The 18907-nt window shown below is 38.7% G+C and overlaps 1 protein-coding gene across 5 annotated transcripts in view; it reads left to right on the top strand.

The window, feature by feature from the left end:
- Positions 1-18658, top strand: part of LOC108427206 (band 4.1-like protein 3) — a 50324-nt gene extending 31666 nt beyond the window's left edge. Inside the window, exons 14-24 of one of the 5 annotated variants that reach the window (XM_037531210.1) lie at positions 2707-2772; positions 4256-4444; positions 5090-5173; positions 5795-6454; positions 7668-7769; positions 7867-9759; positions 10350-10439; positions 11627-11725; positions 12446-12526; positions 13730-13845; positions 17473-18658. In XM_037531210.1, the coding sequence (XP_037387107.1) occupies positions 2707-2772; positions 4256-4444; positions 5090-5173; positions 5795-6454; positions 7668-7769; positions 7867-9759; positions 10350-10439; positions 11627-11725; positions 12446-12526; positions 13730-13840 (3375 nt within the window). In that variant the 3' untranslated portion in view covers positions 13841-13845; positions 17473-18658. Of the gene's footprint in view, positions 1-1981; positions 2036-2285; positions 2319-2706; positions 2773-4255; positions 4445-5089; positions 5174-5794; positions 6455-7667; positions 7770-7866; positions 9760-10349; positions 10440-11626; positions 11726-12445; positions 12527-13729; positions 13846-17472 lie in introns of all 5 variants that reach the window. The other 4 variants (XM_037531209.1, XM_037531211.1, XM_037531212.1 and 1 more) reach the window with 4 other exon arrangements.
- The last annotated feature ends 249 nt before the right edge of the window (positions 18659-18907 follow it).

Genomic DNA, 18907 nt, shown 5'->3' with positions numbered 1-18907 from the left:
TTAAAAACCTACCTGAAAGTTGTCAGAGCATGACATTATAGAAATATTCATTATGCTATATATCACTTTTGTTGGAAGAAAACCTTGTGTTCAAAATTATAACTTTATAGGAAAAGGAAAGGACTACTACTGTACCTATTGTACTTTTAATGTTAATGGACCCAGGACCTTTTGTTTCTTTCGGTCCATTTTTGATGAAATTAACACACAGTGTAAAGGACAATAAGCATTTTCAGATTATGTCAGAAATGGAAAGATTGCACTTTTTTGCAAACATGCTACATAGGGTGTAATGTAGTTATTAAGTTATTTTAAATTAAGTTAAATTAAGAAAATTAAGTGGAAAATAGAACATTCCTCGAACTTGGTTGAAACCTGCTCCAAACTTACATGTACAAAAAAAAATCACATACTGTTTAGCTATAGCTCAAGTGATCTTTGAATAAATTAATTATAAGAAGTGCGGCTGATTAGCCGACACGTCTTTTTTTCAGATTGTAGAATAGACGTGAAGATATCTTAACAATAAAAGAGCACATGTGATTAATACAGAGGCTTAACAGTATTTAAGATTCTTCAGACTGCCCCTCCCTTTGCCTTGACTGCAGTTGGCAGTTGGTTCTTGGCATTTTCCCAGGCAGGACCCACCTGGAATGACCCTTCAGCAGGTCTGAAGAAGCTCAACATATCCTGAGCACTTGTTGGCTGCTGAAAATGACTTGGTGGGAGGCCATTTCAGTTTTTTCTGTTTACATTTTGTCTGGGAAATAAATTCATATTTTGGAATCAGTGTCCAGGTTTATATTTGTTGGAGAAAAAATGAGAATGTCTTTAAGATCATGAAAAACATGCAGGGAGTCTGGTGTGTTCAAACTTTTGTCTGGTGATCGGTGCGTGTTCTCCTGAGTTGGTGAAGCACAGGCCACTTGAAATCACCTCTCGTTGTTGATTATCGCAAATGGTGTCACCATCATCTTGTCTGTTGCACCTTATTCAACATTCCATCTTGTGTTTTTGCTTAGCACATTTGCATGCTTAAGGCTAAACCCAAAGTTGCTGGTCCACCGTATAGCTGAGGAACTTGAAATAGGAAACTACATGTTCATTATCTAGGGTTGATTATCAGTTGAAGTTCTGAAATAGCTTCATTGTGGTCAGATAACTTTAGATCCTTTTATGTAAACCTAACGCACTCTGCATAAACATAAGTCCGTCTGTGTAAACTCAACACAGTGTTTGTACACTTAAGGCAGTCAAGGGCAACAAACACTGTCTTAATTTAGTTCTTTCGGATACACAGTCACTGGTACCAATGGACCGAGTGCAAGAAAACCAAGCCAATGGAAACAAAAAACTCTGGTTGTCTGGCCTGAAATATGAAGGGTGGGCAGTCAAGGGTGATTTTTATTGCTTATGTCTGTTTTCCCACGATCAAGCAGCTGAGAATTTTCTGCTTAAATACCAACCCCTGTGTTTACTGTGTTTAACATCACAAAAAAGCCTCTGAATCATGTCAGTTACTGACAGAGTAATTGCATACAGTGTTGGGCAACATGCATGAGTTGTTTGAATGAGATTTCGAGGTTTAGTTTCTTCTACCATAGGTCAGAAGTCCTTCATTTTCCACTTAACATCACCTCTTAACGTGTAAACACCCATCCTGCATCACTGAGTAAATACTGTTGCCTGACCACTACACATTGTCCAGTATATGTAGTGACTATGCATTTTCATAAATTTTTAATAACATTATTGATCTTATAAAGCATTTTTTGTTTTTTATACTCCCTTTTTTCTCTATATGCTGCTCTTTGTGTGTCCACATTTATTACAAACCTCCTCTTCATACCATCCTGCATTCATTGTTCTGTTTCTGCCCTTCGCTGTGGTTGACATTAAGAAGCATTGGACTAATATGGTGGGTTTTTTTTCACTGCTGCTTTCCAATGGAAACTCCTGGCTGTTTTCAAATGTGAGACAGACAGACAGTGAGCAGACTGACTTTGGCTGTGATGGCGAGTCAACAGCAACCGAGGTGTGTGGGCATTTATGCGTAGGTCATGTTTAATATCAACATTGAATGTTGACAAACTAGAAAGGTTTTGTTCTTTTGATTAGCATATACACATGAATTACTGTCAGATATCCAGATGTTTACCCAAATAAATTAAAGTCTTTTACCCAAAATAAACTTCTGGAGGCTTTACGGGTTTTTGGGATCATATCTGATTTAACTATTGTTCCTTTGCTCTTTCTTCTTAACGTATCTTAACTTTGGCTTTTAGTCCGAGCCAGAGGATTCGGACATGACAACACAGGTACTCTGTTGTAATGTCATAATGATCATTATAACACTGCTATGTCTAAATGTTTTGTTCGATCTCATTGCAATGCAACATTCTGTCACAGTTCACTCATTTAGTTGGATAATGAATGATGTCATGTTGTTTCAACAATTTCTCATCAAACCTTGAATTTTTATGTTGCTGTGCTTGCAGTTTGTGGCTATACTTGCGCAAACTTGTGTTTGGTGTATTGTCATTTGTCCATGAGCAGTAATAATTTTTCTTCCTTTTGACTGAAAAGCTAGTTCTTCCTACTGTAGGTGAGAAGCACCTTAATTGTGTTCAAAAATAGCACTTTCAGATTGTCTACTGAAAGGAAAAGATCCTTTTTTTTTTATAATGCTTCCTTCTCTTCTCCCAGAATAGTTTCATAAGGCGGATAAAGGGTGACAACGTCTTTGTCAAACACAGTAATCTCATGTTAGAGGTTTGTAAAGCACCAACTGCTTGAATAACGTAGAATACAGAGAGTGACTTGAGAGTTTGAGTGTTAGTTGTTGAATCCCAAGTAAGGTTTACATGCATGGGATGAAATCAGAAAGACTGTTACTTGTTCATCAGTTTAAGATTGTACAAGTACTCACCTTTGCCCCATTAATACAGTACTGATGAATGTTCCTGTTGGGTTGTAACAAGCAGAATTTAATAGATATCTAACAGTGGTGTGAAATCTAATTGTTTCTTGAGGAGGATACCTGTCTTCTGAAAACTGTGAGTGCTGAATGTTTGCATGATTTACTCATGTCAGTATTTTTGAAAGGTTTGACACGTGTGATGCATGGGTGTTGTTGAAACCTGATGTAGGTCAGATTCTTAACCTTGGCTCTGCTGAGCTCTGAAACAGCTGGCACCTAATCCAGTTGCTAGTGGTGTACAATATATATTTCCATGGCCATTGTATTATTTGCATATAAATAAATCTGTCCTCTGTTGTAAAAATGAGAAAAACAGTAGCAATATAGCACTGTCTGTGTAATTGGGGAGGGTCTGAATTTTGTATAGTAAATTAGGATATTTGATTGCAATAGAAGTTTATTCTAATGTTCATCATTCTCGTATTTAAGAACCTGAACTCTGTGCTCCACCAAAGGACAGTGTAGAGTCTGCGTCTGTAGAGTTTCTAATCTGTTCAGCCCAAAGAAGGAAGCATAGAAAGACTACTCCAGGAGTCTGAAGGCTACTGCATACCAGACCAGAAGCATCAAACACCATCTAGGAAATAATACAAAGCACAGCTATACCACAAATGTAGCATTAAATAATTTTTGTATAATGCCTTGCAAAATCGAATATCAAATTTGACTGAAATGTCCTTCCCTAATATCCAAAAGCAAATTTGATTTACATACAGCAATTAAAACATACAACCACATTGATATCCTGTAAAATGTTAATATAAAAACAAAACATAATGATATTAACATGAATATCATATATATTCAGGACAGAAATTAAGTTTTCTTGCCAGTGGCATTTTTAATCTATCCATTGTGTCACTAAAATGATTACATCATTTAAAAAAACTCCAAAATATCTTGCAGAAGTTCATAAAGTGGGGGGGGGGATATTATTTTTGTATTATTTATTGTTATTATTTTAAATAATGTTTTCACTGTAGATGGGCCTGGTAATCCATTAGGTGCCTTACCAACATGTCTATGACCAACAGGGAAGCAATCCCAATATATTGCAAGTAAATCTTGAAGTTACAACTGAATGTAGGTGTTGTTTAATTTAAATAAGCAGGTTTTTAATATGTCCCTAAAAAAATCAACAATTCATTATTGGCACCAATATCAATAAGATGTTAATATTGTTATTGGCCTGGATATTCCATATTGTGCATCCCTACTAAAAAGCAAATTATTTTATCCCTCACCTTTTCCTCCTGTCCGTGTGCTGTGGTTCAGGTGACTGATGCTCCAGAGGAGCTGCTCAAGAGACAGATGAACCTCAACGAGTTAAAGAGGTCGTTTTTGGAGACGCGTCCTGAGTGGTCAGGAGACAGTGAGTGGGACAGGAGGTTGTCCTCTTCTCCTGCTCGCGCACTGCGACGGAATGATACACCCATCATAGAACCTGTCTTAATTTTACAGGATGTAAGAACCAGCTTGCGAGTGTGGCACAAGACGTTTAGCACATGCATGTCAGGTTTTCCCAGGCCAACACAGATCACTGAACCGGCTGCTATTGGATTGGCTCATTGTAGATTGCTTAGCATGTTTTGGTTTTATAGAGCGTGTTGTTAAGTCCCAGAAGTTTGGCTTGTTACTGAAAGCCAGGGTTTATTACTCCCCCTGTCTGCCTCTGTCTCTGTTGGCAATGCTTAATTTGTTGACTCAGTGTGTTTGCAACTGGGGTTTTGATTTGTAATTCTTGAGTAGCTCAGTAAATAAGGTGCTTAGCTGTGGCTAAGTGAGTGTTGGTTTATTCCTTCAGCTGATTAACAAACTTGAGCAAATGAGCCTAGAAGTTTTTGGATTTTAACATGATTCGACTTGCTTCGAGTCATTGTTGTGGGTTTCTCATTCACTTTCCTTTGGTTTTTCTGTTTTTTTGTCATCACAAGTGACTTATTCCTGTGGTTTGCATGATTTTCCCCACATCTTATGCTCCATAAGGACCACATTTACACCCACCCAAAACTTGAACAAACTTTACAACTGTACTTCATGAGGTTTGGTTTTCAGTGTTCTAAAAATAATGTTTCTCATGTTGTTTGTTGTCTTTGTGCCCCTTTGTAGACTGCAGAAGATGTCAAGGCAGAACCTCCTCAGGACATTTCAGAAGAAAAGCCTGAGCTGCTGGAGGCCAGCAAAACTGAGGTAGCAGTAAAGTCTTGACCATTATTGTACCTTCCAGGCATGATGTGTTCTGCATCGCTGATAGTTTTGGTGGTCTTGGTCTTTTGTGATGTTTGTTTTTGGAATTTTTCATTTAATGGCCATGTTTGGAAAGAGAACGCTGTTGTCTAGACACTTGGGGGGGAGGAAAGCTGCTGAAGCTTTCCCAGTTCCCCTGATTGCTTAGGTTTGTTGTTGAAAACCACAAATGTTTTTAGCATGATGTCATATTTATGTCTGGAAATATTTTTGGGAAAAATCAAATGCTCAACATCACCAGGAAGTATGTGCTTCTCTGTCTGCAGATATTTTTAGATACTTGTTTAGATTGTTGACTGCTGTTCTAGATTAAGCTCCAAATTATTTTTCTTTATCATGCATATCATAATTAAAGTTCTTGTTTCCATTTAGCTACCAAAATTGTACTTCTAGAATGGATAAAGCTGATTTTTCCAGAGCCCAGTTTAGCCATAAATAATCATGACTTTTAGATGTGGCTAAAAACTATTCATATCATATCTGAACAGATCATAGGATGGAGATTCCTCTCTTAAGCTAATGCAATGCTATTTTTATGTTATATGGGTGGGTAAATCGCTACTCCAGGTTTCAGAACAGAACATGCATATCATCTGTAACATGACGAAGGTAGGAAATGCTCCTTGTGATCTAGAAGCTATGAATGAAACCACCAAACTTGCTCCCCTGATGGAAGTCAACAGCGCAGCAACTGAGACTGACTCCGTGACGGTATCAAACCATTATCACAAGCTATGTGATAATCCTGTTTTGGAGAAGGCCTGTAGCGTTTTGTCTGGAGAAGCGAATGCAGATAACACTAGCGAAGCTCTCAACATTACCATGCAAGAGTCTAACTTTTTTGAAGACAAATTGAACTGTATGGTAGTGAAAATCAACATGCCAGACTCTGGGATTGCTAAGGTAATGTCTGCAACCACCAGACCTCAACAGAAGATAGCAGAACAAAGAGAGACTTTAACCTCATCAATACAGAAAATGACTGATTCCAATAAAGATGAAGCAGCGTTCGAAGGAATCATTGAACATGTTGATTACAGTGTGAAGACCCTCCTTATATTAAATCCTGAGAAGACTGTGGTCCAAACTGCCGCTCCACAGAAGCCTATGCTTCGAGGTGTTGAATGGAATATGCCCCACTTGGAGATGGCTTGCAGAAACCAGCTACAATCCAGAAGAGTCTCAGTTCACTACATCACCAAGACCTCTCCAACCTTCAGAGTGGTGGTATGACCTGGCTCCCATTCACTGACCCCAGCTTCACTAGATCTAATCTCACCTGAAGCCTAACAAAACTATAGAAGGCCAAACTGTTTGCTTTTCATTAGAAAAAGCTAATGATGCCCTCATTGCTTAGTTGATCTACATCCATCTTTTTAACCAGTTGTTTTCTTGGAAATATGTTATTTTAAGTTAGCTAAGACAAGTATCTGCTGTGAATGACCTAATGTTGGCTGTGTGATGTAAACCGCATAATGCTTAACTGCCGTCTGCTTGTTTCATGAAAGCATTGTTCCTGATAGAAAGATTCATTAGGCTTTTACATGATAGAATTGTGGAAATAGTCATTGTGTTGTATTCAGACTAATTTGACCTACAGTACAGGATGACAGTTCAGGAGGGTAGAATGGAAAAATGAAATGGAACCGACAGTGAAATAAACAGGAAATGAAATATGTTAGTGCTGGTAATAGTAGCCCTCTGATGTAAGCTATAGTTCACCTTAGATGCTTCTAAAGAGTCAAGGAGATTAAAGTCTGTCTTGATATGATAGGATTTATTCAGTGGAGACATGTCTGAACAACTGTTAGATGGAAGAAATTAGCCTAAGCTAGGACTACTTCATGCAGGTGCATGTAAAAAGTTCACAAATCAATAAGAGTTATGCATACATCTGTCGGATGTGTTGGCAGCACACAGGGCTTTAGTGCTTTACCACAGGCTTCTCAGTCATTGTATTTCACAAGGTCTGTCTGGGAAGTATATCTTAGCTGTCTTTTATTTCCTGAACATTTCTTATATTCATCTTTCTTTTGTCATCTTCATGACAAGTCCCCATTTCTGTCAGTACACAAAAAAATCAAGATGCCAAGGAAATGTGTAAAATAGTTGTTAGTTCTATCCAAAAAGCAAGACTTGTAAGAGTAAGGTTACAGTGTGGAACTTTAAGTATGTAGTCAAAATCTGACTTGAATGGCAGTTTTTTTTTTTTTTATTTAGGCAGCCGCAGGAACAGTAAGTTGTACAGCAAGAGCTGGGAACACATTTACTTCAGAAGTGGCCTGAATGGTACTAGCAAACTTGAACAACAAAGGAATTAAAGAGATGCAGCAATCCAGGATTAACTGAGAGAAAAATTAGATTCTGGTCCCTTCTTACTACACTACCCCTCTTTTTCCTGTTCTCTCACCCTTTGTCCATCTCTCTCCTTTTCCTCCAGTCTAAAATGGCCTACATTTCAGAATTTCCTCAGCAGTGTGTAGAAGTCTTACCCGAGAAAGACACCAGATCAGTGAAATACACATTCTCTTATCTGCTTCAGGTTCTTTTTTCTAATCCACACTACATAGTGTGTTTCTTCAGTTATTTATAATAGAAGTCCAGAGATAATGGTGTAAAGTGTCGTTTGCATCTCACAGAGTGCAGGTGACCAGCAAGAGGACACTCCAATTGTAGAGGAGGTTCTGGAGGGGGAGGAAGCAGAGGAGACTGATAAGAAGGAACCACTGACTGATGAGGCACAAGAGGAGAAGTCACTTCCTTGTACAGTTCAGAAAGAGAAGTCACCTCCTTATGAACCTGAGGAGAGGTCAGCATCAGCTCCTTGTGAGACTCAAGAGAAGTCACCTCATTGTGACACTGAAAAGAAGTCGTTAGCTCCTAATGAGACTCAGGAGGAGACGTCAGCTCCTAATGAGGCTGATGAGGAAAAGTCACCTCTTTATGAAGCTCAGGAGATGACGTCACCTCTTTATGATTCTGAGGAGGACAAGCCACATTATGAGGCTGAGGGGGAGTCATCAACTCTGTATGAGACTCAAGAGCAGACATCATTTACTTGTGAAGTAGAGGAGGAGAATTCACCTCCATATGAGCCTCAAGAAGAGTTGTCTGCAACGACTTTGAATATACGGACACCAGCGGATGCTATAAATGAAGACAGTAGTGGTGGACAGATTGCCTCACCAGCTTCTCTGTGCTTGACTGAAGAGAAAGAGTCACCTGTTAATGGGCTACAACAAGCAAAAGAGGAAATCCAGCTGTCAGAATTGGGAAATTGTGCTGCTATAGTGCAGTCAGCACCGTGGTGTACAGAAAGTTACACTGCTGAGCAAGTTCCACAGGATGTTGTATGCTTTGTAATGGCAGAACAGTTGCCACTTGACACCCAGTTTAGAAACTGTGCACAAGTGGAGGCGCAAGAGGAAGTGGGAGAGCAGACCATAGCATCTGAAAGCATGCCCTCAGCATTAGTCACTGAGAGCGCTGTAGACTGGACACATACTGAAAAGGAAACCCTAACACCAAGTTTGACTGAGGAATGCAGAGACCAAGAGATTAGTGAAAGTGCTGCAATGGTGCCCTCTTCTGGTGAAACTCAGATGTACATGGTTGAGGTGGCTCTTCTGCAAGCTATTCCTGGGTTGGCTGATGTTGCTCCTTTGCTTTCTGCTTATAATCTTATAGAAGAGGAGGGTGACGTTTTGGATCAAACCACCATTGAAAATAAAGCAGAAAAGATTGAAGAACAAGCAGAAGGAGAAAGGAAATTGTCTGAGATTGGCTCAATGAAGGAAGCAGAAGGTGCTGTGCAGATGGAGGCTTTTGTGTCATCTAGAGACATGGACACTTTGGAACCCCCTGCTGCCCAGCTCTCTGATCAAGTGGAGAAGATTCCAAAGGAAATGCAAGAAAGGACAACACATGTAAAAGAGGATAGCAATGAGAGAGAAGAGTCCTATCTTGAGGAATGTGTGGAACAGGTATATGAGAACCCATTGACTCCCAATATTGATGAAGGGCACGTCTTTCCTGAGAACAGTCAGGAATATGAAGAAGAGAAAGAACAGACAGCAAGTTCTGGAAGCTCTACCCCAATCAGGAAGTCAGTCTGTGAAGATGATGAGAGCTTTGTTTATGAAGAGGGAGAGAATTCATGGGAGATTAGCATTGATTATGCTACCTCAGCCATTGAAGAGCAAGAACAAGCAAATGTAAATACGCATGATGAAAGTTACTCGTCAAGATTGGGGAACTGTTCCGCTTCAGTGCAGTTTGTGCAAGTTCAAGAGCCTATAATAGAAGAACAGTTGCCACTGGAGATTCAAATAGAAGAGGACAGTGCAGAAGGGTTTGGAAACTTCACATCTCCAGAGACATGTAAACTAGCTTGTACAAACAAAGAGGGTGAAGATAATGATTCAGAACGTAAAGAGAACAATGATAAGGAAGGGGAAGTGGTTCCACAAAAAATAGAGAAGAGGAAGGAGGAAATGAACACATTTAGCGAAGCTGTCATACCTTTTCTGGAGGTAACCCAACCCTGAAGGGCCTGGACAACTTAACAATTCACTGAGTCTTTCCTCATGCCTGGCACCAGCTCAGACTAATACCAGAGTCATCAGGGACTTCTTTCACTGTTCTTTGCTGTGGTGTGTGTCTGAAGTTTTTGATCACTGTAGAAATCAAGAGAAATGGTAACGGTCACAATTTCTTTCCACAGTGCTGACGTTTGCATGACCACAGTCATTATGCCACACACAGTAGCGTGGAAGTCAAAAATAATGCACATTATTGTCACAGTGTTAAATTGAAAAATTGTTAGATTCACTGTGTAATAAGTCATCACAGTGCATGGTATTTTGCATGGTTGCAGTGTGTTTTGTTTTATTTCAGGATGCATGTAGTGGCATGCACTGTGTGTGATTTTGCCTTTACTTGCTTTCTGAAATGATTTGAAATTAATATGGTTAGTATCAGAAAAGCTTTGTTTTAGGAGAAAGTCTTGAAACCCATAAAAATGTAGAGTATTTTAGACTAAAGGTTTACTAAGAATGTCTTTAAAGGTTGTCAATGTATCATCTTGTTCGCTGTTTCTGATTGATCTTCACAATCTGTACAGGAGTCTGAGGAGCCAGTGCAGGCAGTGATGACAACAGAAGTGCCTGTAGTTCACACTGAGACCAAGACCATCACTTATGAATCTGCTGAGGTAAACTACCAGTACCAGCATCACTATCCTGTTATTGAGAGTTCACTTCATACTTGTTACAAATTCTAACTTAAACATGTACTATATTGTTTGTTGCTATAAAAATGTAAAATTAAAGATTTTTAGGGGGTGTTCACATTAGGGTTGGTAGTATTTTGGCCCTTCTGTTTTGTTTTTGTGTATTCGAACTTATCAGTCCTCAGGAAGACTAAATCTCATGATGCATTTTGTGTATTATGAACATGTTTTATGAAATACTGTACCCATATCACCCATCCCTAGTTCACATTATAAACCTTTTTGCATAGTTTTATAATTGTTTTCAATGGAAGTAACGTGTTTTGCTAGCCGCTTTCGCATAAAACGCAAGGTACCCTCCAAACAGTCATATAGCTTATGTCATTAGCATTTTTTGGTGCTCAACAATCAGATCAAAGGCACACTTTCATTGACAGCTGGAGAAGGGATAAGTGGCTGCAGTCACAAATTTACAGATAAAAATATCATACCATAAGGACCTTAAAAAAATAGTTTAACTTAAATTAAGTTTCCACTCCATGCTTGCTAGTTCATTGTAATCACTTTCCAGATGGATGAGAGCCAGAGCTGTCTGCTTGTACATTTCAAAGCTAGAGATGGTACGATACCACTTTTTCTTTTCCAGTGTCAATACTGGAACCTTGAGTATTAACCAGTACCTATAGTGATATGATGTATTTTATCTTTAAAAACTTCCATGTCGTTTTAAAATGTGCAATTGTTAATTGAAACCTCTCACTTAAAATGAGCATCTGGAAGTAGAATATCATGCTGAAACTACTCACTGTGCTGCATCCAGGAAGAAACACACAGCTAAAATCACATCATACAGTGTGACTGTGTGCCATTTCAGGATAGATTTGTTACAGGATTGTATCAGATTTATTCTTTTTTTTTCTTCTTCCAATATCCAATCCTGGCATTTTCCATACCAATACACATCAATACTTATATTTCATCTCTAATCACAAACATAGAGTGAACCCCCAAGAAAAAGATCAATCAGTGCACCTTGTCTGACCAGCTCCGTGCCCCCCAGTCACTTTTTGGAGGTACTTAAATATTTGCAGATGATTTGATATTATTGCTCATTTTTATTAACCATGAGGTGTATGTTGTGTCTGTCATCTACATGGATGAATGTGAAGGTGGATGCCAATGGTGACACAGACCCTGGAGTTCTGATGAGTGCACAAACCATCACCTCTGAGAATAACAGCACCACGACTACCACACACATCACAAAGGTCAGTGTGCTGAACCCAGGGCTACTGGACTTAACTACTATGTGTTACTGCAAAATGAACAGCCACTAAAGACAAATTAAGCAGTAGGTCTGTTTGATTGCTCATTCTCGCAAGTTTATCTCTTTTTTTCATCAAAGTCCTTGCTGCTTCTGCTTTATTGTTTTTTTTGTTTTGTGCTTTTGAGGGCTATTCTTTCTGCCACTATTCTCTTATGTCTGCTCGTGTCCATCATTTATGGGCTTGATTTCACTGAACAGAGAATGCAGAATAAATCTCTGCTTTTTGGTCAGTTTTGACCTGTAATATAGAAGAGTAATATCTCAGCAAAATTTTCTTTCCTAATCCCCTCCACTTGGTTGTTATAGGTATCTTGTGAATGTGGATCAAACACATTTGAATTTCATAATTTTCATCCATCATTCTGTTCTTCATTGGTGTACAAACAAAAACCTGTTCTTTTATCACTGCTGCATTTCTGTTATTGGGTGCTGTTCCCACTCTTGTTCATTCATCCATTCATCAACCTGCCCATCCTTGCACTCACACTTTCATCCATCAGTTCCTAAGCTCGCTTGCTGGCTGCTTCCACCTTCCTGTGAATTGCTGTATACTTGGATGTGAAGCCTCATAAAGCGAAGAACATGCTCTGTACTCCATCGTTTCCTATTGCATCTTCTTACACATTAAACCCTGTTTACAACCTGTCTGTGCATCTGCTAGACGGTGAAGGGAGGCATCTCAGAGACGAGGATTGAGAAGAGGATTGTCATCACTGGAGATGCAAACATTGATCATGACCAGGTACTGAAGCTGGTTCTCCTTCTGTACTCGCCCACCTAACCTACTTTGACTGATACTGTACATACTCAGAGGGACAAAGGAGTGATTTCAGGATTATTACAGAAAATATAGAGCAGTGGTGTATGTTCACTGTTCTAGATGTTTGCCTTGTAAATGTAGAGTGGTCAGAGGTGAGGACTCAAGTCACATGATTTGGAGGCTAAAATTTGATGACTTCAGACTCGACATGGCCAACTTAAAAAAAGACTTGTGACCCAACTTTGTCTTCAACACTATGACTTGGACTTGGACTCGGACTTGGGCCCTATGATTTGACTCCAAAGTGGATGAAGCTTGAAGAGGCGTTTTTTTTTTATGACTGGTCAAAGATATGGGCTCTCTCTATTTGAACTACTTCAGTGACTTCTGCAATTAATGTATACATTTCAGCACAGTCTTTTTGGTCTCTGTTGTTTGTAATCTAAATTCAATGCCTGTTTTTAATTAATATTCAGCTAATTAGAGTTGTAGTCATGTGTCACATGAAAACATACAATATTTTCATTGTAATTATTTATTTTAATATGTTACAAATCAGTGGACTGTCACTTGGATGGGAAGCACTAGATAATGCTGTCAAGCTAAGTTGGTAGTCAGCTAAGTTGCCAGTCTGCTGTGTTTGTCCTCATCGACTAGAGAAACTTCTGTGAAATGGAAGAGTGTTAAAGGTTGAAAAGAAACACAGACGACTCAATAAATATTTCCAAAAATATTCTACTGTAAAGAACTTTTTTTTGTTTTGTTTTTAATTTAGTCTAGGACTTGACTGTTATGCATGGGACTTGCCTTGTTGACATATCTGAGTGTGGGCAAACAAAAAAAAACTGCTCAGCAGTTTCATCCAGGGCTGACCTTCGATCTCTGCTTTTGTTCTAACACTAAGCAAACCCACCAAATTCAAAAACAGCAAATAAACGCTTCCCTGATCATGAATAATCACAGTAATTTAATTCTAAAACAGTTTTGCTCTGAATCAGATTTGCAGCTACCTTGTAATCATGGTTTGTGATGTACATACCAGAATGTTTAAATGTACTACATAAACAGTGTATCGTCATTAATTCAGTGATTAATGATTCCTTCTTCCCTGATTCTGATAATCCTCCTGTGTGCCCTGTCCTCTGTTTCCCCCTTGTGCTCTTGCATGGGATTGCTCTGAGCTAGGCTCTGGCTCAGGCTATAAAAGAGGCTAAAGAGCAGCACCCAGACATGTCGGTCACCAAGGTAGTGGTTCATAAAGAGTCGGAGATCTCACTTGGTGAAGGTGGCCAGTGATACAGGTAAGGGGGGACGCTGGTCTGTCTCCGTCAGATTGTAGGCTTTCCACTACCTGTGGACTCCGCATGCTAAGTTCAGCTCTATGCTCTTTTAGCTGTGTATGGTTTTTGCTTTGTGTGCGTTTGTGTCTGGTTTCAGTGCAGTGCTTTCGCTTTGTAGTGTTATTTGCCTTTTTCTTAGTGCTGCTACACCATGGAGGATACTCAGCATTCAAAACTGTTTGTATAGATTTAGATCAGCTATTGCAGTTAATAATTTTTCTAATATGGCTTAAGTGATGTATAGAGCTGTACATGTGCTTGTTTACCTGTCACCATTCAAATGATCTATTCAAGTCCTAGAGCTTACAGATGTTGTAGTCAATAATTTGTAGTCGGTTAACCGAAAACTATTCACACTACATGCTGTGTTGCTCAATCTGAAGCAGGTAACATTCTAGTATTTATGGTAGTTGTAGTGCGTCAAGTAGTTCCAACACTACATAACAACAGTTTGGGATTTTACTGTTTTCTTGTTGAAAAATAAGTCAAACCAGCGATGTACTTGGATTTGGAAGCTGATGCCACCACTTACTGTGCCTACTGCTTCTACCATCTTTAGCCCCTTAAATGATTCAATTAAAATCTTAACGCAAAACGCAGAAGTAGTTAATTAGCTAGAGCAGGTGAGGCTGATTAAGTATGTGGCACAAAGGCAACAGTGCTGTGTAGAAATTACCATGTAGTAATATGTTTAAAATACTGTACATTAATAAAGTACAAAGAGTCTTACTGTTAGTGTATTGTGCATGTAAAAGAAAGAAATGTCCTTTATTATGGGTTTATTGGGTCTTAACCATTTGTTCAGGAAACTGTCTGTGTATTTTGGATGTAATTTAGTAATGTAAGTAGTCCAGATATTTTTGAGGTATTTTACTATTTCTATGAATTTAATAGCTAAGTTAAGTGATACTTTTTTAATCCCACAAACGGGGAAATTCCACCTCCGCATTTAACCCATCCGTGAAGTGAAATACCACGTACGCACTAATGAATACACACACACTAGGGGACAGTGAGCACACTTGCCCAGAGCGGTGGGCAGCCCTATCCATGGCACCCGGGGAGCAGTTGGGGGTTAGGTGTCTTGCTCAAGCACACCTCAGTCATGGACTGTCGGCACTGGGGATTGAACCGGCAACCTTCCAGTCACAGGGCCAGTTCCCTAACCTCCAGCCCACGACTGCCCAAAGCTAGAAATTGTTAGTAAACTCAGTGTAATGAAACTTCGTTTGGTACTTCATTTCCCAACAAAATTACACAGCACATTTCAGGGTAATTAGGGTCATGTTACACAAAATAATTATTTAGTACCTCACACTTTCCTGATAAATACCTAAAACCTCTGTAAAAGGAAATGTAAGTGAATAACTACAGTTATATAGCCTTAGAATGTAAAACGTCTGGGATTTCAAGAGGGTAAAGAGCTTCTGTGGCTGTGCTGTACAGGATAATATCCTACTGTTTAGGCAGTATTACTGTGGGTTCAGTTCAGTTGAGGAAGAGAAAAGTAAAATAAGTATTTCTTTTTACTCAAGTAACATAAATAAACTTTCTATATACGTAAAGAAACGTTCTATATTTAAATAGGGAAGTGCTGTGGGTGTGTAGGGCTTGTGACCTTTACAGCCATCAATGTGTGCATGCACAAGCTTTTTGATTTTGAAGCATCCCAAATGCATGGCCATCCACCTGTACTTGGCCTGCTTTTCTTTTCTGTCTCTTCTCATCAAGGATCTGCTTGTTCTGCTGGATCTCTTTTACATTGCTTTTGTTCCTTTTCCTGTATTTGAATGGGAAACTGTTTTGCTCGCTTCAGAATGAAACCTTGGCACTCCTCTCATGCTATGTGAAAGAGGCATACTTGGCTTCTGTTTACGTCTGACCTGAGAACAGTGGGGATTCCTGATCTTCTGCTTTGGTCTTAAAGCACATAAAAGAATATCCCAGTATTTTTTAAACTAATCACTCAGTCTGTCTTCTCTGTAACATATGAAAAGTTATCACTGACCGTTTCAGCACAGTACTTAGAAGCCAGGTACCAATTGCGTTCTAAAAACGTTTTTTTAGAATTCCACATATTGATTTACAATAATAATAGTCAGGTATAACTATCATCATTGTAAACCAAAATCAGAATTGTTCACAATGATGATAGTTACACCTGAAGCACTTAATGCTTATGAAAGTAAGCGCTCAGGAAGATTTCAGGTAAATTTGTTGTCTGATGCCTGAGACTATGGTAGTTTTAAGATAAGCTTTTTGGATAAATTGTTTTTATAAATGCATTAATGGCAAAGAGAGACATGTAGGGTGTTGTAAGACAAAATAGTTTCCAGTGAAAACCGCTGAAATCAGTCTTTACAATGCACAATTTCCCATCAAAACATTCTGGATGACTTTATTTACATGTCAACACCTGAATAATGTGGGACTTTTGAAAATAAGTGGAATTCCCCTCTAATCATTCTCTATCTGATTACTCATTCAGAGATAGGACTAGTTTTCCAGGTGGAAGAATCTGTGGTAGTTTGTTTGTGTGGGCTAACTTTCATAGCTTCCTGCTTGACTGTGTATGGATATCAGAAACGCTTAGGGAAAGTAAAAGTAACTTGGAACTGCTTTTTACTGTTGCATCGGTATTCGCAAGTTGAATAAAGCTTCAAAAGAACACCTTTTAATAGAGTTCACCCTAAGGCCTGTATTTTTACAGTGTAGCAGAAAAATTGTAAGCAAAAATTTGAACATGTTCTGTTCATTTTGTGAATAAAAATGAGTTAACACATCCTCCAAAGGAAACAAACTTAAATAGAGCATTTTGCTGCAAATATTACTTTTCAGTTTTTTTTTATTTCTGGTTTAACTTGTTGGAAAGGGGGAAAAAAATAAAAAGTGCCGTAACTTTTGCACCGGCCACAGCTGCCCAGTGATTATTATTACAAGTAAGTTTTGAGTCATGTTTCCTGTTCTTTTCTAAATAGAGGGAAATGTGTTGGAATTGTCTGTAATAAGACACTGTATTATACAGAAGCAGCAGACAGTGATTAGCTTGAGAAACAAGGGATCGTTCCTTTAATCCATGGAGTTCAAATGTCTGAGACTACAGTGAAAAGTTTTTTCGTTTGTGAAATTGACCATGACAAGTTTTTTGTGCAAAAAGGATGTTTTGTCTTATTTCTTCCATTGAGACACATGTTCAGATGATCCTTAGATGGATTTGATCTACCAATCAGAGGTTTTTACATGAACTTATAAGGTCTGTGTCATTAAAGCAAAAGTGGGACATACTGTGAAATTCTGAGATTCATGTAAACATTGTAAGATTCTACTTTTGAAGGTAATTTATATAATTTATAATAAACTTAGTATTAAATTAGTAAGGAATGCAAAATAGAAGCATTTTCACCAGCGGTCTCAGACTTTTATACCCCACTGTAATTATTGTTCATGTACTGAAATGAATGTGCTATGAATGACTTGTATGTGCTGCATGCACCATGGAATACTCAAGCACTGTGTACTGCTACTGCGTTTATTTTACTTATAATTCTGCATACAAGCCCTAACTGCTCTCTCTCTTCCTGTTTTTAGGAGTAAGGGCCAGTCTAACTGAGGACAGTGCCATTTTCCCCATCCCATGGACATCTGACTCCCGCCACCTCTGAGTCATGACTTTTGATCTCAGACACAGAATGCACTCCTCATGTGCCGGGACAGTGGATAAGCAACCGTTAAAACCCACTCTGCACATCAGCTCGGTACCCTTCAGTGTCCTCTCAAAACGCACAGTGCCATCAGCATGATGAAGACACCAGCTCTGCTTTTTGATGGAATGATGGAACTTCACAGCTAACAGCAATAATATCGAGAGGCCATAAACTCATCCAGCACTCAAAAACACCAGAATGGGAGAAATTGTCTCAGAAACTTGATTTGTTCGACTGCCTTAATCAGAGATTTTTAATCAGAAAGTGTTTAATTTATGCAACTTCAATTTATTTATAGTCCAGCACTCCAATCTGAGAACTGAGGACTTCATTTGAAAATATATGAGGTAAAATGAGGTATGCAAAAACGGACTGAATCACCGTGCCAACTGCGTTGCAAGGCTAAAATCCTCTCGCTCTAGTATTCCAGGATTTTCTCCAGCGAGAGCCCGTTTTACTAACACACAAGTCTAGGGATTTTCTGTGGAGGAATGTGACAGTTGAGTTTAGTCCCATGACTAGGTTTAATCTGTATGTGGAAAACCAACCCAAAGTCTACAGATACTGAGTCTTTGTACATACAATATATATATATGCTTGTTGGCTGAAACAGCATTAATTCTCTCTATGGAAATGTTTCTACTTGCATCATAAAAGTGATTGTTTTACATTTTATTTATCCTGTTCACCAAATACAAAACAGCAAAAAAAGTACTAGAGAGAAAAACTATGCCACTATTTGAAGGGCTGCTTCTAGTTTATTTCGTGACCCAAAAATATGGATTCGTGTTTTTGTCTGTTTTTTTTTTTTTATCACTCTCACTCCTCACCCCAAGACCTCCAAAACCCCAACCTCCCACCCTCGCTCCCACCCTCACAGTTGTGATGTGGGAGTGGACTGACTGGGGTTCACTGGGGCTGTTTGACCTTGAGCCTGCCATTCAGAAGTTCCAATCCAGTAGGTTCATTTATCCTGAACACACAGCCTCAGTTATACAAAAACTACACAACAATGTGATTTTTTTTGTTGTTGTTTTATTTTTGAATAAAATATTATTGAAATCAATCAACATTTCTAGTCCTAGTCATATGTGGCTATTAGGCGTTTAGAACTTATTCTGTAAAATTCCCTTCAATTTCCTAATTTAAAAAGGAAATTGAAGGATTTGTTTTGTCATAATGTTTTTGTCCACTAGGTGGTGCATGGCTTTAGAGAATAATTCACTCCTCCGTCAACGGCTGAAAGATTTTTTTTTTAGCTCTGGAGTGAAATTCTTTGGCAGACGTACTAAAAATGTGTTCTTTTTAACCGTGACTTA

Source organism: Pygocentrus nattereri, chromosome 19, assembly GCF_015220715.1.
Source record: "Pygocentrus nattereri isolate fPygNat1 chromosome 19, fPygNat1.pri, whole genome shotgun sequence".
Classification (NCBI taxonomy): Eukaryota; Metazoa; Chordata; class Actinopteri; order Characiformes; family Serrasalmidae; genus Pygocentrus; species Pygocentrus nattereri.
The sequence above is the reverse complement of the archived record's forward strand: the minus strand, read 5'-3'. Positions and strand labels throughout refer to the sequence as shown.